Raw genomic sequence first — 26,296 nt, 5'->3', positions numbered from 1 at the left:
GGGCTCGCTGCTCACCTCACTTCTCTCTCTAAATCCTCCTTTGTTTCTCTTTATATCCAAGGCATCAAACTCCTCAGTTTTGCAACCAAAACTGCCCCAAAAACACGGACGTCAGAATTTGGGAGTGAGGTTGTCTCATTGATCAGCCCACACTAGGCCACTGATTGGCCACAGTGACAAACAAAGCTAGGTGGGTTCAAAATAGTCCTGTGACCCATCTCTCCCACCCTCATACAGAAACCAGGAGATATTCCGCAAAACACAAATACGACGCACATAAAAATCACCCAACTTAAAGCAAACCTAATGTCGGCCATCGCTTGTCGGGCAGCTCGTCTTAAATTGTTGCCCATCCCGTGCGCGCCTATAATTGTGCCCCACGCCACCAATGTTTCTTTCCTTTGTAAACACGTGGAGTGCCTAACAAAGCTTGGTCGCATATCCAGTGTGACGCATCCCAGCCGCCGAGTCGCCATGGTCAGACGTGTGACGAACAGAAACTTCGCCCGGTAGCTTTGTAGACAGAAAGTGTGATGCCATTTTCCTATCTTTGACCCCTTGACTGACTTCCAGCTCCCGTCCGCTTCGGGCGTTCTCATGCCTGTCATCGCGCTGGCCGCAACGTCAACGATCCCCCTACTCCGCTTTTCCCAAACGAAGTAGAAGAAAGCCTCCTTCAGAAGCTTGTACCACTTTTGACTACTTTGTAGGGACCGGCGCATTTGTATACGTCCTCTCTGGGGCTACTCGTCGTGTGAACACCATAGCGAGGCGAACGAAAAGAAGCCTCCGCTGTCTCTCCTCACGCCCCTCGCGCCCAAGTGATCTCGGCTGGCGGGAAAACAAACACAATACAGGTAAACACGCTATACCCACCCAACGATACGTAGTTGCGGCGCTAATAATTGAAGTGTTTGAACTTAACAGGGGTGTGCCACATTTATTAGGGACTTGCATTAACGCCTGGTATCAAAATATTTTAGGACGCTTCGTGGTGATCTGAGAAGTCGTATTGTTATTTGTGAAAGGAATCAGAATCAACCAGGCCGCTCAGCACAAATTTGGTAATTAGTTTCAAAGAACTGCACGGTCCTCAACGGTTTTAAATCTAAATTAATGACCCCTTGTAGCTGGATCTGAACTTTCATGTATCAGGTAGCTTACGCAGGGTAATGTGGTATCTGATACCCTTAGAAGGGTTGCCGTTGCCCCAATAATGGCGCTACTGCGTGACGAATCACGCGGCGGGGTTACTGATTGAGCCAAATTGAGGATTAGCCTGGGCAGTCTAGCAGGACGGGTTGCATCCTTCCTGTGCCGTCGTCTGCATTGTGGCTGAGGAAACAGCGTGGTGAAACCGACCACGTCCTGGCCAGCAGTTGTTAATGGCCGCGGAGTTAGTGTGGCCACGCCGAGGTGTATTGTGTTTACGACGGCTGCGCCATGGGGAGGGCGAGCAGCGTAGAATAGAGTGCCGCACGTGGTGCAAAGCGTGTTCTGAGCGCGAGCCGGTTCAGAGGGGTGAAGACGACTGTCATGGTGTCGCTACAAGCTAACTGTGCTCATTGATGCTGCTACACTTGAGCCTACTAAGACACCTGAACAAATACCAAGACAATTAAACGAGCAACGTCGCTGCACGAGGTTGGCTTGGTGCGAGGGTTGCATTGGCTGCTAGCCCAAATTCAGGACAATTTGGTACAACAACGCGTTGCACACAAGAATTATCCTGGTGGTAACAGGTGCCGATACCGTGTTTTTGTCTCAACTTAACTTTTGTTGTTTTTTCGTGGTCACAACGTAATGGTATTTCTTCCCGTGCAATTATCTGCACGATGAAACTATAAATAAATGTAAGCCTATGATCGGGGTGGGGTGGTTTGCATTGTTTGGGGAGATATCAGAGCATTTCCACACTGCCAAGAGGAAAGTCTAGCCAGGGGTCCGGAAGGTACAGAGGTGAAGGGGAGATCGACCCCTCTCGGTGTTTAAAACGAAGGGTCTCCGTCTCCTCGTCCTGACATGATCGCATAGGAAAGCTTACTGGAGTGGTGAAGGAGCGAGGCTTCATATGAATACGACTAAGTGCTTTAGCCCGAATGGCCAACCCTTGTGCCAGGGTAATTGTTTCTTCACTCCGTATTAGCCTTTTTTGTTGTTTTCTTATAATTGGTTATTAGCGCATTGCTATCCCTATAGTTCTGCTGTTTAGCAAGGACAAATAAATGATTTAATTGACGTAATTGTATTCCCTATATTCATCTTGGTTGCATCACAAATGAAGGCGTACAATTCAGTTCGACTGGCACGCCGAGGGCAACATTGCTATCCGCAATCAAGCAAATATCTTGCAATTTGACAACGCGTAGGATGTTGGAAGGGGGCAAGGACCTGTTACTTAAAATAATGGTGTTTGGTTCGAGATTCGGCTCGAAAAGCCACGGCTGAACTCTCTGAAAAAAAAAAAATTCCCCGCATTTCCCCGAGGGGAAGAATGTGAAAGTGCGAATGCACGAGTTGAATTTGCGTGGTTCGGTAAAGTTCGCGAAAGAGAGATCACACACACACACACAACTACAAAGAAAGAAAGAAAGATGCATTTATTCACAGACACCTATTTGTGTTGTCGTTGTACTTGATTGCTAGAGCGGATCTCAGCTTTGAAATTTCGTGTCAGTACTCCTTTAGGCGGGTGCATTATCCCTTCTCACGTCCGATTCTTGGCCAATCCCCCACGTGGGTGTGTGCCATGTCAGCGGCCAGGCAGCGCGCGCCCATCCCCCGCCCCCCCTCCTTCCCCCCGTTGCCAAGGAAGACGAGGAGCGCGCGCACCCGCAGCTGTTGCTAAGCGGACTATGGCGGCGGACGATTCAGGCTCGTTTAAGAAGTGCATTCGCACTTAAAACTACGCATTACAGTCGCCGGAACAACAAACGTTTTCTGTTTTCAAAACCCACACAACTACCACCCCCACCACCATCATCATCATCATGATCGTTGATTGGCTTGTTTCCGGGATTTGCCGTGTTGGGATTTAGCTATATTGGGGATTTGTTATGTTGCATTATAAGGTAAGCTGTGCTATCTCCACGTCGCAGACAAAAGGTACCCACAGTTGGTCGGCACAGACAATGATTACTATAGCGCGGCTACGCCAATCACGGCCCACCGGTGGCCGCCGAAGAGTGCGCGGCATTGCGCAACGTCGGAGACGAGAGACTGTGTACGTCGCCAGGATTACACACGACTCCTGAAAGAGGCAGTGGCGGTGGCGAGGAGGATACAGGCAAACTGTAATCATACTGCCTCCGTAAATACTGTGTAACACAGAACGTGCCAAAGGCAGACTGCAAAGACCAAGCACACACCAATTCCCTTAAAGTAGGCTTCACCTGTGAACCAAAATACGCTGCTCGGGAGACCTTTCTTCAGCGCAAAACAACCGTCACCTCAAAATATAAACTCATTAGTACCTGTTGGTTATTTTCATAAATTTTCCATAAGCTGATCGCGCCACTGAGTAAATTGTGTCCGCCGGCGCGAAACCATGGGATCTGTGCCATATACAGCTTCGCTGCAAAAAAGAGGCCAGGGGGGAATCACTAAAACTTTCTGTGTTCCGCACTATTCCACTTTATTTCCACTCAGATTATGATGGGTCGTGTGCGCCCGCCGGATGAGTTGAAACGGCCGGGCTGATATCCAGTGGCGTCATCAGCAGGTGTCCACCGTCGACAGGCAGCGTGTGTCCGGTAATGAAGGAAGCGTCGTCCGACGCCAGGAAGGCGATGGCTCGGGCCACCTCCTCAGGCCTGCCGATGCGCCCCATCAGGTGGGCTGGCCCCATCCGTTCTTCCATACGCTGAAAGAATTGCGTCGTTGTTGTTTGAGCGTGCCAACATCTCGTTTTAGACCATTTCTAGACTATGGCGTGCACTGAGAAGTCCTTAAGTGCCGCAAAACTTTTTATAAAATAAACATTTCTCCGAAGCAAGCTTTGTCGAATACTCTTCACTAAAGAAACTGCGGGAGCACCGTATTCAATACCCCGAAAATAACATCTCCGTCAATGCATCTCCCATCAACAGCAACGCCCCAAAAATTCTTTTTTATTTGTTCTTTTTCATTTGAACATCTACAGCCCGCCATCCGAATGCCTGAAAACCATAGACAACCTCAAACATGAAGCCACACGGAAGGCCTGCAATAATTCATTACTTATCCTTGGCGACTTCAATGCCCCCCACCCAGCATGGGGTTATCATTTCGCATCCAAAAAAGGCACTGCCCTACTCCATGCTTCCCAAAACAGTCAACTGGTCCTCCAAAACGACCTTACTACCCCTACGAGAATCGGAAATAGCGTTGCCCGCGACACTATACCGGACCTCACCTTCTCAAAAAACTGCCCCAACACCACCTGGCTCTGCCTAAGCGAAACGCTTGGCAGGAGGAGGAGGAGGAAAAAACTTTATTCAAACGCAACATTAAGCGTCGAGAATGTCCCGGGCCAGGTTCACCAACGCCAACTGGTCCGAGAGCTGGTCCGAGGCTAGCCAAGTCCACCACGTTGAAGGAGGTGGGTGGGGAAAATGTGTGGATTGAATTGCAATGGGGCAGGCGAAAATGCAGTGTTCTAAATTAGCGTATGGTTCGGCACAATTGGGACATTCTGGTGAGTGTCGGATATGGTAGAGGAAGGAACGAGCAGCTGTAAGGATGGTATTTAACTGTACGCGTCGAAGAATGCGTAGTTGCGTGGTTGTTAGAGATTTGTATGGAACAGGAAGTGTACGAAGAGTTTCTCTGATGTTCTTGTAGTGAAGCTTTATTTCTACACTTGGCAGTGATCATCATATAATATCGACGAGCATACCCTTCGAAAGGAAACCGCGCAGAAAAGGCACTGCCCATCATATTAACTGGCCAGCCTTTCGCAAGGACGACTCAGACCTCCCACCCATCGGCGAAAACCTGGAAGATTGGACCCAAGCCCTTGAGCAACGGGTCGGGAAACACACCCAACTCATTGCCCTCACGGAAGACATACCCGCGGCAGACCCCCACCTTATGCATATTTGGGATGCTCGGCGGAGCCTCACAAAGCGGTGGAAACGCCAAAAACACAATCGAACCCTAAAAAAGCGCATTGCCATTTTGACCCAGAAAGCCCAGACCTATGCAGCCCAACTCCAAACCCAGAATTGGCACGATTTTTGCAACCAACTGCAAGGAACCCTACACACTAAGAAAACGTGGCACTTACTGCGATCTCTCCTGGACAATAGCTCGACTCACAAACAAACGAATCACCGGATACAACAACTCATACGAAATAGTGCCCTCCCCCCAAGAGACCTACTGCAATCCATAAAGCTACACCTCTTCGGAGATCCCGCAACTTACCCCTTTACACGGGACATTCAATACACCGGACCAACTAACGAAGCCCTTGACACTCCCTTCACCCTGGCCGAACTCCGAGCCATCCTGGCCCGGCTAAGCAACAACACCACGCCGGGTAAGGACCGCATCACTTATCGCACCATCCGCAACCTAAGCGAAGATACCCTCCAAGTTCTCCTTGACTACTACAACCATCACTGGCAACAGGGCACCTATCCAGAACAGTGGCGGCATACCGACATCACGATCCCGAAACCTAACAAGCCTCTATCACCCACCACCCTCCGACCTATCTCCCTGACATCATGTCTCGGAAAAATCTACGAACATTTAGCACATCAACGCCTAACTACCCACCTAGAAGAAAAACACCTGTACCCCCTAACAATGTTCGGCTTTCGCCAGCACCTCTCTACGCAGGACATCCTTATACAAATCAAAGAGAAAATACTAGACCACCTCAGCCGTGACGCTCCAAAGGCCCTACTCACATTAGATGTTAAGGGCGCCTTTGATAACGTAACACACCAAGCCATTCTCGAAAACCTCAACCATACCGAATGCGGCCACCGAATCTTTTACTTCGTCAAGGCGTTCCTGGGAAACCGCACAGCCACGTTGCGACTCGGACCCATACAATCCCCAACTTTCGAAACACCGGCCAAAGGCACCCCGCAAGGGTCCGTAATTTCACCCCTGCTATTTAACATCGCACTCCTCCAATTACCAAGCAAACTAGACAATATCCCCGGCATTCGTCATGCCCTATACGCGGACGATTTAACCATTTGGACGACACATGGCTCGAGCGGAGAACAAGAAGACGCACTCCAGCAAGCCATCGACACCACCATTGCTTATCTCCAACCCAGGGGCCTCACAGCAGAACCTAACAAATCGGCCCTGTTGATTCTACGTTCCCGCACACGAGGCCGACCCCCTCCCACTACCCCAGATCCCCAAGTCGTCATTCAAGGATCCCCCGTCCCACAAGTTACCACGCTCGGCGTACCTTTCCACTACGATGGCTCCGGAGCGGCCCTTCTACCACAACTCCAAAAAACAGTCACACAGCTAACACACCTCATCCGAAGAATACGAGGCTCTACATACGGACTTAAAGAACACGATACCTGCAAGCTAATCCAAGCGCTGATAGTCAGCCGCATCACCTATGGCACCCCATTTGTCAACCTGAAACCGCAGGAAATCAACAAACTGGACACCCTCATCAGAAAAGCCTACAAAGCAGCCCTCGGCCTCCCAACCTACACATCTAACGATTGTCTCCTGAAACTCGGCCTGTATAATACCTTAAGTGAACTGTTGGAAGCGCAGCGCGCATCACACCTCCAGAGACTCATATTGACACCAGCAGGAAGAAAAGTTCTCCAGGACATCGGACGCACTACCCCTTCTTCACAGCAAGCACCGCAACGTATTCCTCTCACCATCCGTCACCGCCTCAAGGTCCATCCTGTTCCAAAACACATGCATCCTACGTACAACCGGGGACGCCGAGAGGCTAGGGTGAGGCTCCTTGAAAAACGACACAGCTCAGACCCTCACACACGGTACACAGACATTGCTCGATCTACAGACCACAAGCACACAGCCCTGGTAGTCCTCGACTCAACTGGTATATTAGCAACTGCAGCCTCCTATCGGAACCTACCTGTAGCAACGGCCGAAGCGCTAGCTATCGCTCACGCCACCACTACCCACCAAAAAAACCCTACTTGACCATCATATCGGATTCCCAACAGGCCTGCCGCCTATACCAAGCCGGCCTCGCACCCCCTCAAGCCATGCAGATCCTACAACACCTGCCCGAAGACATCGACATCTCTGTCATCTGGACACCAGGCCACACCGGCCTTGCAGGGAATGAGGTGGCCCACGCCGTAGCCCGCGACCTCCTCAACCGGGCACTCCCAACAGCAAGGCCAGGAAGAACCGGACAAGCCCCACCTGTCCCACAGGCACTGACCCCACTCGACCTCACATACAGCTCCATTCTCTCTCATTACACAAACACAAGAAGGATATACCCACCTCCTCATCACACTCTTTCCAACCATCAAGCGTATATCTACCGGCGACTGCACACCGAGACATACTACAACCACACCATCCTGTCCCACATCTCCCCATCTCTGTTCCCCTACAATTGCCCACAGTGTGACATCCCACTCTCAACTTACCACCTAGTATACTCCTGTCCCCACCACCCTCACCCCATCCCATCCCAATCCCTTGAGCAGTGGGAGTCTGCGCTGACCAGCTGGGCGCCGGAGCGTCAACTCGCGCTGGTGCAACGAGCCACGGATGCAGCGCAGGCCCGCGGCCTCCTGGACGAAGGAGGCTGACCACACCCCTTGCCCAACCCCTTGAGCTCAATAAAGAACGTTTTTCACCACCATTTGTTATGTCCTTCATCGAACTCGATTCCTGAATACCGAGTAATCGCACCCATGAGCATGTGTTGATATCAAAGAGAGAGCACACGTATTTTGAAAGTGTACTGCCTTCCCAACAATTTTTTTTTTACAATAGAAGGCCGGCGCGCAAGGCAAGGAAAACGTGAAATACTAATAATGGTCACAGCCTTTTACATCGTCTTCAAGTGACTATGCACTTTATACTCTCATTGTTTATTAACTACCTTCTTATAAATGTTACGTTAAAGGTGCCAGGTGGTCAAAATTATTCGAAAGCCCTCCACTACGGCGCGCCTCACCGCCTGTGTAGCGTCGGCGATTTAAACATCAATATCAAGTCTTTCCACGTACTATATTTGATAAGACACGTCCTGAGTGAGAAATATTAAACACAGATATAGTTTTGTGAAAGAAGCACATATTAAAATAAATATTACCCGCCTACTGTACGGAAAGAAATGGTTCGAAGTTCATTCGCGTACAACCTTGAACAAACAAGCAGGCGGGGGAATGCCCCTCTTAGAGGCCCAATGTCCCTGAAAATTGCTCACCAGTGCTTTCAGTACTGGTACTTTCAGTACTGGTACCAGTACTTTCAGTACCAGTACTAATACCACACAACCTTCTGGCTAATGATAACAAAGTCGTGCATTAGGACACAAAGTTCATAAATTAGAGAAAAGCGTTCGATTCAGTAGAAGTCCCTGCAGTGATGGAAACATTAAAAGAACAGGAAGTAAAATTGATTCACATGGGGCTCTTAATAGCGAGGAATGCTTGGGAGCAACAGCGGTTCGTCATTAGAGTGTGTAGTGTCATTTTACGAAAGGCCAATTACAAGGAGACAGCTTCTATGCGTAGTTGTTGGCAGTGCACCTCGAGCGGGTAGTTGGGACGCTTGAGTCGGAGATGACAGGGTTACGGGCAAATGAAGAAAGTTTGAACACGTTAACATTTGCGGAAGACATCGTTGTGTTCAGTGTGATCCGGGGAGAAATTATGTAAATATAGGCTTAGCAAACTTCACTCCATAAGGCCTGTTCTGGGACTAAAGATAAGTACGAGCCAGACGAAAGTAACGCTGAATATCCCAGCGCAACTTTCAGTTTAGATAATAAAGTACGAGAAGAGATGGATAAATATAACCGCCGTGCGCAAGTTGCGCATGCCGGCACAAATAACGAGAGGTAAATCAGGCGTTGAAATACAAGTTCGACATGTACTTCCCGTCATAACGTACGGGGCAGGAACTTCGAGGCTTGATGAAACAAGAAAACTTAGGCCGGCCCTGCGAACCGTCTGAAGAAGAGTGATGGGTGTAACGCTTAAAGATAGACCGCGAGCGCCTTGGACTCAGTGGCGGTCCCAAGGGGGGGGGGGCGAAGGGGGCGGTCGCCCCCCCCCCAAAGAGGTCCTCAGTTTCTTAATTTTTATTTTTTTAAGCATTCCACTTGCGCGAAGTTAAATCCCAGCGGGTTGCACCACATACGCGCACACGCCTCTATGGTTATCACCACCTCCGCAGAATTGGCGCAAGGAGGGGAACGATTCTTTATTCGCCTCGCCCCCCCCCCCAAAAAAAAACAAAAAAACAAATTCGCCCCCCCCCCAAAACCGATCTCTGGGACCGCTACTGCTTGGACTGGGGACCAAACCCGCGTGGACGACATCCTAGCCCAGGGGAAAAGGAGGAAGCGGAGTTGGGCCGTACTTTAAATGCGGGAGAAGTGGCGGACAACAGGTGAACCCCAGGTGTGACGAAGTGGCTATCGTGATGTGGGACTAGAAATAAGGAAATACAGATAATTTTGTGAAGAAGTGCGATACCAATTTTCGGTGTCAAAGATTGGGCTCGGACAGCGCAGGATAGGACGCGTTCGTGTCACTGGGACAGGGCCTGAACCTGCACGGGTATAAAATATGACGTCGACGATGATGATAAAATAGCTCTATTAGGGTGAAGCTCCTTATCTTTATAAATCTGGTTTGGCTCCGTCTCGGCAATGTCCTTTCTGCAACAAACTAGAAATATAGAAGATTTCCTTTTCAATTGCCGTCAAAATTAATCCGGAGCCCTCTACTACGGCGCGCCGCAGCGCCTGCGTTGCGTCGGCGCGTTAAACTCTACAATCAATCAATCAATCAATCAATCAATCAATCAATCAATCAATCAATCAATCAATCAATCAATCAATCAATCAATCAATCAATCAATCAATCAATCAATCAATCAATCAATCAATCCTTTTTAATTGCCGCAGATTCTTCATGATGCGACACACGCATCTGGAGTCCATCTTCAAGGGGCTCCACCTTCCGCTATCTACTTCTAAGATTCGGTCACTAGGCGCTTCCGCCCTATGAGTTTGCCACAGAGATGTCGTGTCCGCCGTACACTCCTATGTTGCGGCGACAGGGTGGATTCCTTGCTGCCAGCTAAGCGTTCACGTGTGTTTATTTTAACGCGATAGCGTTATTAGGCTCATTTCTAGGCTTTTTCGTGCCTGCTAGCCGTCCGCTATCAGCCGTGCTCACCAAGCGTCCACGGAAGTACGTCATCGATGCTAACAGAAAAGTACAACATAGGCAGAGAGATACAAGGGCTCGCCCGTATCAGGAGGACAGAGCCGCGGAAACTATATTGTTAGAGGCCAGAACAATAACGCTACGGTCGGGACGAGAAAAGATACGCTATTCGAGCAGGTGCCGCGCCCGCGCAGTGATTTTCATCTCTACACGCCATGGGCAGTCGCATGCTCGGCTCACACGGTCACGCGCCGTGCCCGCAACTTACGCCACCACGAAAGCGCCTCTCTAACCGATGTCAATGCCGGCACTAGCTAAGATTGCGTCACAAGGGTGCAAAAGATTAACACCAGGCTCTGTAAAACCTAGGGAAGTCTGTAATAAAACCAGAAACGAAATAAATGTTTCCAAATAGAAATAAAACCGAGTATACGGCTTCTAATTCCAAGAGTTCTGAAATGATTTCTCAATTTTTTTGTGGTCAGGTCACCGCCGCAAGCTCTCTGTCTGGCTAACGATGAATGACGCCACGCGGGCATTTATCAAACCTCAAAATTGGTCATCATGGTATCTCAGAAAACAGCCACGCAGGAATAATCGCATTACCCTACCCGGAATGGCGGAGTCGGTCCCAAAATGGCCGAAATAAAGAAAGTGTTTGAACACTGCGACCACCTTGTAAAATTTCTATACAGGGTAAGAGCATAAATAAAAGGAGAAACCACGAAACTTTCGAAGGCACTTATCATAACCAGGACATCGGTCAGCCTGCCGTACCAGAAGCTTACCTGCACTGTAGGCAGCCGAATAAGCACCGTTATTGCAACAGCACATAGGGCAGCCCTACCTTTCAATTTTCATGATCCCTGGTCATAAATTGTACCCTATAACAACGTTGAAATAAATCCGAGGACAATGATACTCCTACTCCCCTACTACAAAAATGAGTCTCTGGGGAAAAATTGGGACTGGGCATACAGTGGAATAAATTGCGCACCTCCAGAGAGAAAACATCTGGACGCCATAATAGAGATGGAGAGCCGATCCAGCGGCTCTTCATAAAAGCTCTCCCACTACCGAAAAACACAGGCCCAAACCTACACAAAGAGCTTAAATAAAATTCTGTTAAGGAAAGATCCGAAACAGAAAACAAAGTCTCAGCCAACGCCGGAACGTTCGAAAGAACAAAGGCAACACATGTCATAGTGGACAACCGCAGCTATCGCTATGAGGTCATTACCCTCTTGCACACAGGAACGGAAACGCAGAAATTCGCTAGGCGATCCACCAAGCGGAACTACCAAATATATGCGCAAACATCGTTACACACCCTCAAAGGCCATCAGTCTCTTCGCTGCAGGCAAAAGCTTGAGGAGGATGCTTAAATCCACGTTGACGACAGTTCCCATCCGCGTACAAGAGGCCTGTCCGGAAGGAAACTCCGCAGCCGACAAAGATCCATGCGAACCGGCATACAGTGCTCTCTTGACCACGTCTACCACAGTTCCCTCCCCCCAAAATATTGAGAACGCCTCATCATCCTGCGCATAGGAACACCATCCTTCCCTTGCCACACAGGGATCTCTACGCCGAAGCAACTTGTGCACAGGATGCAAACCAAAACGTATATCCACAAGTCTACATCGGCGAAGATGTTACGTGGGAAAGGTGAGACATTACCCTTGAACTGTGCTAAATACAGGGAAACACCCAATCTCTTAACGTAACCGGATCATATTGAATGATATCTTCAGTGGTGACGGACTCAAACATTGCATATGAAGGTTAGGTCGACAAATACGTTGCTGTCCTGGCCAGCCTGTCACCTCAAGATAACAGCCAGCTGGTGGCATTGGTCTAGACTTCAGGTACCACCCTCGGGGTCTACCTCCTCTTTGCCGCTTTTTAAAACTCCCATTCACTATTACACAGTAAAGGTCTCTCTTTCTCTGTGCGTGCGTTTGTTATAAAAAACGTTCAGTCAAGCCACGACGCATGAGAGTGAGCACTCTGAAACGATCCCACTGTCACCTTCTTGCTCAACTGACCAACACACGGCAGCTGCCACCTTTCACACCTACATCTCAAGCCACAAAATCGTAGATGGCCTCGGCGTATCTTGTGTCGCAGTGTCTAAACGTTGTTGCGGCTAGTCTAGCTCTCGTCGCTGAACTGCAGTTCTGGAAAGCACAAATGGTAAATGCCGGAACTTCAATCTAAAACTCTCCCTCTACGCCAAAGTAACGCTATCGCGTCATAAATCTTAAGCCGTAAACCTAGAGGTCTCCTGCAACTTTTTTCTTCCTGACTCTACCTTTATATGCTAAAAAGATAGTTTCGGTTCTGTATTCCCTGTTCTAAATTTTGCGATCTAAAATTATATCGGTCACATCCTGGTTAGGTACAAAGCTTCTTGGCCAATCGCCCCTATTTGGGTATGTTCTCGTGAACCTACCAACCAACCAACCAACCCTTAGTTGCTGGGATCTGTTGGCGTAGAAAGACCAACCTTTCGTACTTCGCAGAAAACGCCGGCGGAGGCAGCTTGGCTATCGCCCGACGTTGGCGCGCGCCCGCGCCGGCCGCGCCGTGAAAGCCACAAAGCTCCAGCAGCCGATCGACCTAGAACCCCAAGCGTCCCAAGGGACTTCAAGGACGACGAACGGCGAAGTTTCGCCGTTTTCTCAAGAACATGCACCAGCGCACGCTATGCAAGAGAACAACGACGACACCGGCTGGGAACAAGCACTCAGCCTCCGCACAAAACAGCGCATGAAGAAAGAAGCACGAGGAACCCTTGAGCGGGAAGCACCTGATAACGACGGAAACACAGACCCTGCAAGTAAGCAAGACAATTCTCAGCAACAAACCTTCAAGAGAAGACTCCCTCCCCTGCCACAAGACGACTTTAAAATCATCATCAGGCCGAGGAAAGAACTCCCTCTGAAGAACTTTTCGACACTAGAGGTCACCCAGGCCGTAGCAAACGCGTGCCCGGGAGGTTTGAACAAACTGAGGGAAGCGATTGTACGCCCACGATGGGCCTCGAATATAATCATCGTCAGCACGCCGAGCGAAGAGGCTGCGAACGAGCTTCGGAGGATCAACTTCCTGAGATTCGGCAGCATCACGTATGATGCAATATCGTACGTGGCTTTCTCCAAGCATGAAGTAAAGGAAATCGCCCACGGATTTCCACCAGGAACACCTTCGGAAGACCTCATGAGAGGCCTGAGAGTGCGGACGCTGCACACTAAAATAATCCAAGCCCACATGCTGGGGCAATCGAAAACAGCCCTCCTGACTTTCGAGGGTGACACGGTTCCCCGGGGGGTGTACTTTCACGGTGGTGAACTTTTGTGCTACCACTACAGAAAGACGCGTCAAGCCTGCCAGAACTGCATGACGGCAGGACACCGGTCAGATGTCTGCCCTACGCCACACGTCAGAAAATGCCCCCCATGCTGCACTGAAAACCCAGCCCCGGAACACCCCTGCTCCCCAAAGTGTGCTGTTTGCGGTGAAGAGGGCCACGTAACTGGCACAAAGGATTGCAAGAAGAAGTTTAGAAATTCAAGGATACCCCCTGGCAACACCACCAAAGGGAAGAAAGCAAAAAAACCCAACCAGTCCAGATGGTTTACGGAGGAATGGCCAACTCTGAACGAAACCACCGACCCACCAGCGCGGAACAACACCGAACACGCGACGATCTCCTCAGGGAATGAAGCCCCCGCAGGGAACAAGACCACCAAAGACCAAGTGGCCTCCCAGGAGCGCAAGCAAGAAGGCAACAAGAAGGTGAGTTGGCCAAAAGTAGCTGCCTCCCTACAGAACACAATCACTAAAATCTACTCTTTACAATCCAAACAGGATAAGGTAATAGAAGAACTACGAGCACAGCTAGCTAGACAGAACAACGAAATTGAAAACCTCCGAAGACAGCTGTCTGAAAAAGAAAAACGTAGCGAAAGCCCAGCCATAAGCACGTGCGCCTTTACCCCAAAGGACATGCCTGCCCCAATACCGCAACTCCAAGTTCCCCTCCAGCTGCTAAATGATCCCAGCGACATAGGACTCTTCCTAGCATAAATGCAACAAGCTCTGAACAATAGGATGGACCAAATACAGCAAGCTCTCCTCAACATGGCGAAACCAGCAGAACAGCAACAGAAACAGCATAATGAGGCAAAGAGAAAACTGGAACAACAGCTAAACCCAAGAGGAGGAAAACAACAAGCACTCGATGCACAGATAGAAGACCTTGCGGCAGACATCTCAGACAAAAATGAAGCACCGTAAAAAAGCCCCTAAATCAGAAAAATTAGAGATATGGCAATGGAACTGCAGAAGCATACGCAACAAGAAATGCTCCCTAGAACAATATATACAAAGCAAAGAAGAGAAGCCCGAAATCCTATGCCTGCACGAAGTGGAATATATGACGAATATATTAGGTTACACCCGCATGGATATAACGAAAGACCTACGAGCGGCGATATACGCAAGAAAAGACGTCACAACCATCAAACATTTCTTAATGACCCAATCCCCATTGGCCAACTTAATCGAAATAGTTCCCAACGACAGGAAGAAAAGTTAAGTCTTTATTCTCAACGTCTATAGCTCACCGTCCAACGCAAGGGAGGACTTCTCGAAGCTCATGGGTGAAACCATGCTCAAGGTGAAAGGAAATAGACTGATAGCACTGGGCGACTTAAATGCACCCCACAGAGAATGGAACTACAATTTTAACTCTAAAAAAGGCGAAAACCTCCTCAATAACATGGACAGATATGGACTAGAATCCATAAACGATCCCAGCAGCCCCACCAGAACAGGAGGTATTAATAACAGAGACAGCTGCCCTGACCTCACATTTGCTAAAAGCAGTGACCACCATATAATATGGCACAACACTAATGAAAATCTGGGCAGCGACCATAACATAATCTGCGTCAGAACCACATCAGACAACTACAAACTGCAACGAAAGCCTGCCAGAATAACAGACTGGGAAAAGTTCAGATCAGAACTGCCACTAACAGAAGACCATATCCCAATCACTGAAATCGATATTTGGAGCAAAGATTTAATTTCCAGACATAGAAAAGTGACCAACACAATACAATGCGACGAGAAAACACCATGCGTGGACAACCACCTCATGAGCATATGCAAAAAGCGAGCCAAACTCACCAAAAGATGGAAGAGGCAAAAACAAAACAAACTACTCCGAAAAAGAATCAACAACATCACAAAAGAGGCGAAAGATTACGCACACAAGCTTTCCAAGCAAAATTGGGATGATTTCTGCGAAAACCTCAAGAACACTCTCAGCACTTCTAAGACATGGGCAATCTTAAGAAGTATGCTTGATTCAAACAACACCAAAAGAGAAAGCCAACATAGCGTAAAAAGATTAGCCCACACTTTCCAAGGCTCAAACGGGCAGCTTTTAGAAGCACTCCAGAGCAAGTTTGGAGACAAGGACACCCCGGATCACAGCCAAACCCAATACAAGGGTGCAAAGAACGACATCCTCGATCAAGACATAACCAAAGAGGAAGTCTTCGATGCAATAGTCTCAGCAAAAAGAAAAGACGTTCCAGGCAGAGATGGGATAACGAACAACATCATCAGAAAACCTCGGTAATCAGCAGCTAGAAGAACTAACCGAATACATAAATGAACAACATTGGAAACGCGGTTCCATCCCACCGGAGTGGAAGCATTCGGAAATCACAACTATTCCCAAACCAGGCAAAGAATTAGCAATCAACAATGTGAGATCACAATATCACTTACCTCATGTACGGGCAAGCTTTACGAACGCATCATAACCAAACGACTGTACAACTACCTAGAGGACAATGACCTCCTCCCATACAGCCTAATCGGCTTCAGAAAAGGCCTGTCCACACAAGATGCCTTCCTGCTATTCAAGGAAGAAATCCTTGCCTTGAACAGAATAACAACACCAAATGCTTTTGACTCTAGACCTCAAGGGAGCGTTCGACAACGTCTCCCACGAGGCAATCTTAGAGGCCCTGAACAGTATAGGAAGCGGAGAACGGATCTACAACTTCGTAAAAGCTTTCCTTTCTAACCAAACTGCAACAGTACGGATCCGACAGTTTCCAAATGCCGAAAAGAGGCACCCCACAGGGATCCGTCATCTCCCCCATACTGTTCAACATTACAATTATCAAGATAGCGGAAGCCCTAACCCGATTCACAGACATAGGTGACGCCATCTACGCTGATGACGTTATACTATGGGTCTCCAAAGGAAACCTCCAACAGAAAATGGAACAACTGCAAGCTGCCGCAAACGTGGTAGTGGAAAAGGCAGGAGAGAACGGCCTCGAATGCTCACCTGAGAAATGCGAGCTCATCCGAATCTACCCAACAAAAGAACAACTACCTTCCCAAATCCAAATCGGAACAAACACCATCTCCGAAAAAAGCCAAATCAGAATACTAGGCATGAGAATACAGAGCAACAACCAGATTGACGCAACGATGGAGAAGCTCAAGAAGACAACAACCCAACTTGCTGGGATTATCAGAAGAATTACAAGAATCCGAAGCGGCATGAGCTAAAAAGAGACACTCAGGCTCGTCCAAGCACTCATAATCAGTAGAACCACATATAGCCTCCCTTTCCACATCACCACGAAAGCCCAAGAAGAACGGATAGAGGCAAACATAAGAACGGCATACAAGGCAGCTTTAGGTCTGCCTTTCTGTACATCAAGCGACAAACTATCAGCCCTGGGCATCTTTAATACCTTTCAAGAGTTAAGAGAAACGGTACTAGCAGCCCAAAAAGAGCGTCTCAATAAAACTTCAGCAGGAAGAGCCATCTTGCGCAGAATCGGAACACCCCAAGAAAGAATCAGGCAAGACCGGATGACCAACATCACCCCAACTCAACGCAAAAGCCTGATCCTATGTCCCCTACCCAATGTGGGGATCTTAATTGGGGCTACTCCCAATTACGCGAGCACGCTAGCCCGCGATCCCCTCTCCAACAGGGGCGAGGATAGCCCCTCGCGCCCTCTCCCTGCAAGGGGGTACGGGCTGACCAATGCGCGCCGGTCCGTGGGCCACGGGGCGCGTGCCGCCGAAGGGCTCGCGGCGGCGGGCGCGCGCTTCGGTCGGACCCGGGAGAGATTGGCTGGGTGCCGACTCTGACAGGTACTTCGTGCTTGCACGCTGCTCGCTCGGTTCGGCCTGAGCGACCGCCGTTTTCTCACTTACGTGAGGTCGGCGAACGTACCGGGGGTTGGATTTCTCAGTCAGTCTGGTGGTCGGTTCCGGTCATAGCCGGGCCCATCACCTGGAGCGTTTCGGTGGCTTACGCCACTGGAACAACAGCTGCCGATTACCCTCCCTGCGCGTCGGGCTCTGTGGCTTGAAGCGTACGGTCGACGGGTACCCCCCTCTCTGCCCCAGGGCTAGGAGTGTAATACCAGGGCTGGTTGCTGTACCGTGGATTACCCGGAATAAAACCACGTTCTGAGGAGCCACTTCGTCTCCACGGAGTGGCTGCGCACGTGGGGCGAGGGCCGCCGGGGCCGTTTACGGCTTGGCTCGCTCGAACCCATGGTGGGCACCTTGGCAGGCTGCACTGCATTACAGAGGTGAGGCCCACATTTCTGGCGCCCCACGTTGGGCGCCAGAAATGTGGGCATTCCGTATTCTTATCCTTAATCCTTGCTATTAGCATTAAGGAACAGAATAGAGTAACAGAATAACGCGCCGTCGCTATTAGTGCTTTCGCGCAGCACCGAGCTGCCCTGCCGAGAGACTCTGCCCACAACGGGTTCGAGAGCGAGCCACGACTCTCGCCGCGTGTGTACGTTGTCAATCACTTCACCGGGAAGCGAGATATTTTATAGTATAGGGGTTTATTACGCGGGAAACCACGATACAAACGCTACACTGCACTACGCACCTAGCCCCTGGGGCATACAGCCGTCAGCGTGTGCCCAGCCCGTAGTCGGGCAGCAGTTAGCGTCCGCAGGCTCGCTGACGGTGGGGAAGGGGGCTCTCTGTGGCCGCAACACATTTCAAGCCACGCCACTGGACACGACTGGGCGGCATCGGCGTTCGTCCGCTGACCTTAGACGGCGCAAGCCGTCACATCGCGGACGCGGGGGCAACCCACCAAGAAGTGGAATATGCCCGCGGAGACTCCCCGGGCATCCTAGATAAACGCACTGACGCAAATCGAGGCATGCGCTAATCGACACGGTGGGTGTCGTGACCCACGGAAGTGAGAAACAACGGCCAATGCTAGAAACGGCCAAAAGTGGCCGAAGGGCATTTACGTACCGTGCGATCGCTGCGCGTCCCAAGGGCGGTCTCGCCTCGTCGCCTCGTAAGGTAGAGGAGGGAAGCGCGCGAGGATCGCCCTCGCCCCACCAAGGAGGAGGACGTCGCTAGCGCCTTCTCGCCCCGTTTTGAGGGACATGGCCCCCACACCAAGAACATGCACCCCACCCTCCACAAAGACCGAAGGATTGCCAGAATTAAATACCTACGGAAATCATTCCAGCACCAGAGCAACACAATCTACACGGATGCAAGCAGAGGCGCAAACCGGAACTCAACAGCAGTAGCGGTGGACCATCTAGGCGAGCTAATAGACTGCATAACTATCAAAGACCTAGACACGGACGAAGCGGAGACAAGCGCCATCCTACTAGCCATAAGATGGGGCGAACACAACGACCAAGCCCCGAACATCCTCACGGACTCGAAAAGAGCCATTCTAAACCTAGCGGCAGGCAGAATCCCCGAGTCCACGCAGCGGATTCTTCCTGCAACCCTGAAGCACAAGCACACCATCATTTGGTGCCCCGGTCACGAGGGGCTAAACGGAAACGAGATTGCCGATGAGGTAGCGAGGTTCCTCACGTACCGCGCCGAGTCAGAGCACTCGTACAGTCTTCCCCCTCCTGAAACCCACCAAGAACTCCTCGCCAGGCTTCGCCTCAGCAGGCAGAAGTTTCCCCCTCCACACAAAGGCCTTAACACTTATGAAAGCCAAACACTAAGGAAAATTCAAACAAACACCTTCATACACAAGTCTAGACTTGCTCTAATGTTCCCGAACTACACAAACGAACACTGGAAAAAATGTGGAGAGGTGGCAAATCTCTTCCACGCATCCTGGGGATGCCCCGTTATATGGCCCCCGGAGAACGCCCACGAACCCAACACACTAGAGACATGGGAGATGGGAGGCAGCCCTGGCCAACTCCGCCCTCGGGACTCAGCGAGAGCTGATCCGGAGAGCGAAGATCGGGGCAGCTCCACTCACTTCTCCAGAGGGCTCCACTCACTTCTCTAGCCCCACCTTACCCTTCCCTCCTCCCCTTTCCCATCAATAAAGTTTACTGACTGACTCTCCTGCCGTCGTTGCCGTCGTCATCATCATGTTGTCATGGTACGAAAACTCCACTAAACTCGTTTACGCCTCGCGCTAGAACGTAACACGTGCTAAAAAAAACCCGGGACAATCGTGTACGCGTCGCGCTGGAGCCCTTCGTAATGCGTACTAAAAAACACCGGGACACTCGTTTACGCCTTGCGGCTAGAAAGCTTGGTGCTTCAGAGACAACAGAATATTACAGCAAAGCTGTACATTTTTACCCCCCAACGGCTTCATCTCCCTTTGCAAAAACACCAAGGCCAAAGAATACACTCATACACTGCGTGCATCGCCCCTGCCTAGGTTTCACGTTAGTTGAGATGCCGGCCTACTGGCGTTACTAACTGTATCACAATGGCAAAAAACTAGCATAAACACAAGGTACTCACAAGAATAACACAAGGGAATCAATGGCGAATCCCCACTTCTGACAACTTTCGCGTTGAGTGGAACTATTTAATTATTTTTGTTTCTGAGGCCCTTACCGTTTATTGTATATTATTAGTGTATTAAGCTGCTAGACCTATTTTATATTCTTCTGAAAACCGTGGTAAGGCATGTTAAGGTCCTCCTTACAGCTCTGCACAATTTACTAATCATTCTATATTTTGTGTACGCGTATTGCCATTATAATTTATCACGCTCACGCGTGCCTGCTATGATAACTTTTTGTGTCTCTTTTGGTTGGTCTTCAAAACCGCAATGTGTGGGTAAAATATATAGATATGTTTGTATAGTGCACAGAGTTCCGGATTCTTCACCCCTGAGAGCCCCGTGTGCGTTGCGAAGAATGAGATCCTATGCAAAGCAAGCGGAAACGTTCCTGAGTGGAGTGCGGCAGTTTTGGCCGCAATGAGCACGGTATGTGAGTTCGTGAGCTTCTTAGTCAGCAGCCTCGATCTCTCCAGACCCTCGCGTCCGGGTTTCCGCGTAATTTGAACTTCATTGTGGGTGGGAGTATCTTTCGGAAGCGTTTAGGTATTCCGTCTGTAGTGATGTTTGTATTGCTGTAGTGGGAGTCTCTTATTATGTATGAGATTATGTTTAACAGTTTCGCTAGTTAGACTGCGAAGAGGATTGCTTCAATTTCCGCTTCTTCTGTTCCTGTGTGTGCGGGAAGGTCATGCAGTCATAACGATTGTGTCGCATGGTTCTCGTACTTTGATTATCTTCTCAGCTCTCCTTATTGTATGTTTTGATCGAATGATTTCAGTAGGGGGGTTTCTTTATGACTAGTCCCTGCATTAGTGACATGTCCATCAGTACGTCCAGTTTCTGTTCCGTGGAATGCTGTTACGATTCAGCGCACCGCTACCCTTTTGGCGCGTAAAGCAACCTTCGAAAAGTGCTCCTTTGCTTTGTGGCAGAGCCTACCTTCACATCTGCGCCGGCCGCGCGGCGCCGCGCTGTCATTGGCTCAAATTCGGCAGCTGCCGACGGATCTCCATGTAAAAACTTCTCCCGGAGAAGCAAGCCCTCCAGCCGAAATCTCCTCTCTCCCTCTCAGACTCAACGAGCGGCGCTCGTTGAGTCTCGAAAGAGGGTTGTGTGTCTCGGAAATTCGGTTGTATGTCTGTACTATTTCGGACAGTCTGCACAGAAGCACAGCGGAACGCGCACAGCCATTACGGCTATTGTGTATAAAATTCCCCCTCTCGGTGGACAATTTGTTTAGCAGAAACGAATTCATGCTGTCGCCCAGTCGAGTTCTGCTGTATTCTCGCTTGTAAGGCATTATTCCTCTATTGCTTCGGCTCATCTCTACTCATGCAGCAAACCAGTAAAACGTGCCGTCGGCTTCTTGTCGTCATCACCCACGCACCAACCTTTGCTGGCCGCTCTTCACAACGCTACCACGCAAGACGGAGGTGATGGTGCCCGGTTCGAGGACGCCTTCCCGATTGTAACTATGACTATCTTGCATACGATAGCCGTCCCATTTTTTTTACTAGCCGCTTTCTTTGATACAGGCGAGTGGCTTGATTTATGTCTCCAAGGGGGTTATAAAGACCTAATTTGAGTGCCTTTTTTGCCTTATATTCTTCGTGATGAAGGTGCTTATTTGATTTTATTCGGTAACGGGAAGTCTGTTGTACGGCAGGCCGTACGACAACCGGCTAATATTTAGTGCCTGTTGAGTCTTATTGTTTCTTCTACCACAGCTGCCACTCCTGCCGCTCCCGCGGTAAAGAGTTTCACAATGTAGCCGAAAAAGATTGTCTGCATTTTGGCAATTGTGAGAGCGACTGTGCCGCATTTCTGTAGGGACATGCCAAGGATTTTTGCGGCATTACTTCATAAGATGACGCTCTTGAACATTTTTGGGCGATTTATTACCTTGGCCGCGTGGTGCCACCACTCGTTTTACCCCTACACCTTGCAGTGGTGACACAGCCGCGGAAAATTGGTAAAGTAAAATAAAAACATTTTATTGAGCACAAAATACTGCACTTTATTTCGTACTAGGAGACATTTTAGTTCGTTTCTGCTCACAATCTACGCAGTCTTTGTTTTTTGAGGCACTGGCTATGACCTCCTGACCCCCTTTTTTAGTTTGGTGACAACATGTTGGGGCCGGGATTAGTTTTAATTGGAGAGCCGCTATGATGCGATAGCGTCAGTTGCGGGCACGGCAGGCGGTGGTCTGCCGAGAATCCTACCACCTAGAGAGCGTACAACGAACTTCACTGCGCATGCGCCACGCCTGCTCAATTCACGTACCCTTTCCTTGGTCTCGGCCGCTCTATCATTGTCCTTCTTTCCAATTTAAGCTGCTGCTGCACGTATTCCGAACTCACGCGAGCCTTGGCATCTGCCTCTCTCAGTCGTAGATTCCTGTTGGCACTGACGGCCTATTTCCGTGAACACTTGATGAACACGGCTGATAGCGGACGGCTAACACATACTGAAAAATCAAACATTGAGCCTAATAACGCGATCGCGATAAAGCAAGTAAGAGCAAAAATAGGAACGGTACAGTAGCCGGCGCTGAACACGGAAGGAACACCCGCCTCTTTCAAGAAAACGACTATAAACTGGAGCAACAACGCCCCTCTTCTCGGACAGTCCGCGCAGAACCTCGGCACTTCACGATGCGCGTGGCACCGCAGTGATTGTTTCGACTTATTGCGAGTTTCTGTTCCTCGCTGCGGTTTGTGACCTAATTAGGTGAGGCCTGGCTGTTGGTCAGTGTGTATCTGTTGCAAATTTTTTCGTCGTCAGTCTATATATTTTTACACCCGAATATCATCTGCTCTGGTGCAGAAGCGCGGTTCTTTTAAATAATCAATCATGTTTTTTGTCACTCGCTGCAGCATCCAAAGTTATTCATTGAGTGATAATGACTTGCTAATCAGCCATATAGACGCATCACTTTTAAGAAAGTGACTGCTGCAAGCGATTTACGTGAAAGCGGAGTACACAGTCAGATCTCAGCACTTAATGCATGCCCAGGCATCTGATCCCTGTATTTTGTTTTGCTGGTGCTGAGCGTGCCAAACAGAAGTCCAATCACATCTCTTGTGCACACAAATTTCAACAAAAATGGGAACGCTCTTAAAATAGCGGTACTATCGTGTCTTACTGCATGTACTTGCGACCTATCATTTAGACCGAAAATAGAGTTGCTGCCACTTTCAGGACTTCGTAGGAGCATATGTAATATACCCCGCTGAGAATATGCTTTATCTGTACTCTGAATATCTTAATCCAGATTTATCAGAGCATAAGACCGTTCTTTATGTAGTAAGGTTGCGCTTGTGAGCAACTTCAGGGGGTGAAAAAACAAGCGAACACACCTTGACGCTTCTTTTCCTTGACGGTCGGTCAAACCTTACAGATACGCAGCGCCAAGCCGGCTTAAAAAAGTCACAGACGTGAGTTGTGACCTCGTACGACTTCTTGCTTACAGTAGCCTAACGGATGCATCGAGCTTCCACCAGAATTTTCTGTGCGTTCGTCGACTTCGCGCATACATCACAAACGTGCTTGATTTCGTACAACTGCCTTTTTGTCCTTCGGACCTTATAAAAAATTCCAAGCGGTAAACCCAGCGAAATCCAGCTGCTTTTGTTACGCGGTTCGCCAGAGCCAAAGCCTGCCGGCTAGTTGGCTTCCCCCCAAATCCTTCAACATCGGAGTGCGACGCGACTATTGTAGGTGCTTCTCGGCAGCACCGCACGAACGTTGAGGTCTCCAGAGGTTTCTTTATGATTACTAATGGGAACTGAAAGCGCAAATTAGACACGGACAAAGAAAGGGGACAACAGGAAGAGCGCTCGTCCTGTTGTCCCCTTTCTTTGTCTGTGTCTAATTTGCGCCTTCAGTTCCCGTTATGCATCACCAACAGGCGCAAACCATGACCCTTTATGATTACGAATTGGTTATCTACACAGCACGGTTTTTCGTACCTCTTGCTTTAATATGTACAAAGCCCTTCCGTTTGATTTGTGTCAAACAATAATTCGCTCGCACTCAAAAGTGATGCCCATGCTCCTCATTGTGTTCTGATCTGGCGACTTTGGCTTGGCCTGTAGCACCCGAAAAAGGCGCTACATCTAACAAGAGGTGAAATAGGCCGCGCTGAAGCAAAGTAAATGAGTTTGTAAAATCACGTAACTTGTTTCCTAAAGATCTTCTCGAGATAAAAAGCACAGATAATTTTAAGCTTCCGTAGCCAACGCTGTATTGCTGGAGCGAAAAGGCGTGCACAGGAGAACAACGAACGCTCCATTTGTGGCGTCGATACCTGAATGTGTTCTTCAGTGGTTACACCGGGCTTCTTCCCAATGTTGGTGGCCACTACTCCGGGGCTGAAAAAATAACCAAAGCCAGAAATTAAAATCACATCAAAGACAATGACCTGAGAAGCAATCGCGCAAAACGATGACGTCAGATGCAAGGTGTACACAGTTTTATAGAGAGAAAAACGAACGCAAAAGCTCTAGACTCATAATGAACTACACTCTTTCCTCCACAATTCGTCAGCATTAACTAAAAAAGTTGGAAGCGTGACTGTAACATGCGAGGACTAGCAAAAGTGCTGCCAAAAAACTGAAAAATACTCGCTACCGAATACGGATGCCCCGCGCTCTACCGGGTAACAAAGATTGTCAAGCCACACTGCCTTAATATAGGAGGCACAACTTGGTGGAAAACGTGTACTTTGAGACGCGAACAGTGCTACACCTGTAGCATATTTATGAGAGAGGCAACAAGATAGAGACAGAGATAGTTTTATTGCCAGGCTGCATAAGGGGGTGGATGGTGACCAGGGGAAAAAGACCCCGGTGAATCAGGTAGACCTTACAATGATGGGTTGCTGAACCGCAGAATAGGAGTAGCTGAGTGCCCTCACCTAGTGCTCACTGTCTGCAGTGGGGGAAATGGGTTGTGGGGCCATTGGCAGACGATGTGATCAATGGTTTGGACACCCCCACAAGCGGGGTATTAGGGTAAGGAGTACATAAAGGACTACATGCGGGGCCGGCGGCAGACGCAAAGAGGGTTTAAATCCGTAGTAATCATCACGCACGCTCTTGGGCGTGCGAGAGCGCCTGGTGTGTAGGGCGGAGTTGACGGCGGTAAAGGCGGTGAAGAAAAGTGGTCTTATGCACCAAAAGGCGCCGATCTAGACCTGACAGGGCTCCATGTCCGCGTTCTTTGGAACAGTAATGAACCCACACACAGTTAAAATCCTCATAACGTTGTTTCTTCCGTGAGCGTGCGCTCGTGTTGAGTGTTATGTTCTCCGCTTTGATACCAGTGTAGCCTTCCTTTAGTAGCTACAACATGAAGTGAGCAAACGATTTTGTTCTTCATATCTGTCTCAGAGGCGCATGAACTGTAACACTGATGACCTGTTCACGGCTAATGACAGACGCCGATAAAACCTCTTTCGAAAACAAACATTCAACAGCTGTCCGTGGAAAGTTTGCAATAGCTCTAACCCGGAGCTCTTCAATAATGCTGCATTAGGTCAACTAGCAGGTCTGCTGACATAAGTATCTCCAAGCCTGCACCTAATCCGCCTTTAAACACACTGACAGCCGCCAAGGCCGCCACGAAGTTCGGCGCCATGCGTGACATGCCGGTCACAGCAAGGCTGATCACGTGATTATTTCTTGATTGATTGATTGTAGGGTTTAACGCGCCGACACAACGCAGGCGATGAGGCGCGCCGTAGTGGAGAGCTCCGGATTGATTTGGACCACCTGGGGATCTTTAACGTGCGCCGAAATCTCGTACACACGGGCGTTTTTGCTTTTCGCCTCCATCAGAAAAGCGGCCGCCGCGGCCGGGAATCGAACCCGCGACCTCGTGCTCAGCAGCGCAACGCCTTAGCCATTGAGCCAGCGCGGCGGGTCACGTGAGTATTTCTATTATGCTGGCACGGAATGGATACCAGGTGACCAGCTAATTTTTTTACTCTCGCTTTGAGGGTGTCGCTCGAGAGACTTTTTTAAATCATGACTCATTG

General features: G+C 49.4%; 1 protein-coding gene across 1 annotated transcript in view; it reads right to left on the bottom strand.

Annotated features, from left to right (window-relative positions):
• Positions 1–3,623: 3,623 nt before the first annotated feature.
• Positions 3,624–26,296, bottom strand: part of LOC144166145 (meso-2,3-butanediol dehydrogenase-like) — a 47,503-nt gene continuing 24,830 nt past the window's right edge. The window contains exons 8-9 of the mRNA XM_077695749.1: positions 24,566–24,629; positions 3,624–3,862 (exon numbers count right to left, since the gene is read on the bottom strand). Coding sequence (XP_077551875.1) covers positions 3,650–3,862; positions 24,566–24,629 — 277 coding nt within the window. The 3' untranslated portion in view covers positions 3,624–3,649. The remainder of the gene's footprint in view (positions 3,863–24,565; positions 24,630–26,296) is intronic.

The sequence above is a fragment of the Haemaphysalis longicornis genome, unplaced genomic scaffold (genome assembly GCF_048455015.1).
Source record: "Haemaphysalis longicornis isolate Haplotype H1 unplaced genomic scaffold, Haemaphysalis longicornis Haplotype H1 scaffold_16, whole genome shotgun sequence".
Lineage (NCBI taxonomy): Eukaryota > Metazoa > Arthropoda > Arachnida > Ixodida > Ixodidae > Haemaphysalis > Haemaphysalis longicornis.
Note: the sequence above shows the minus strand (reverse complement) of the source record. Positions and strands in the feature narration are given on the sequence as shown.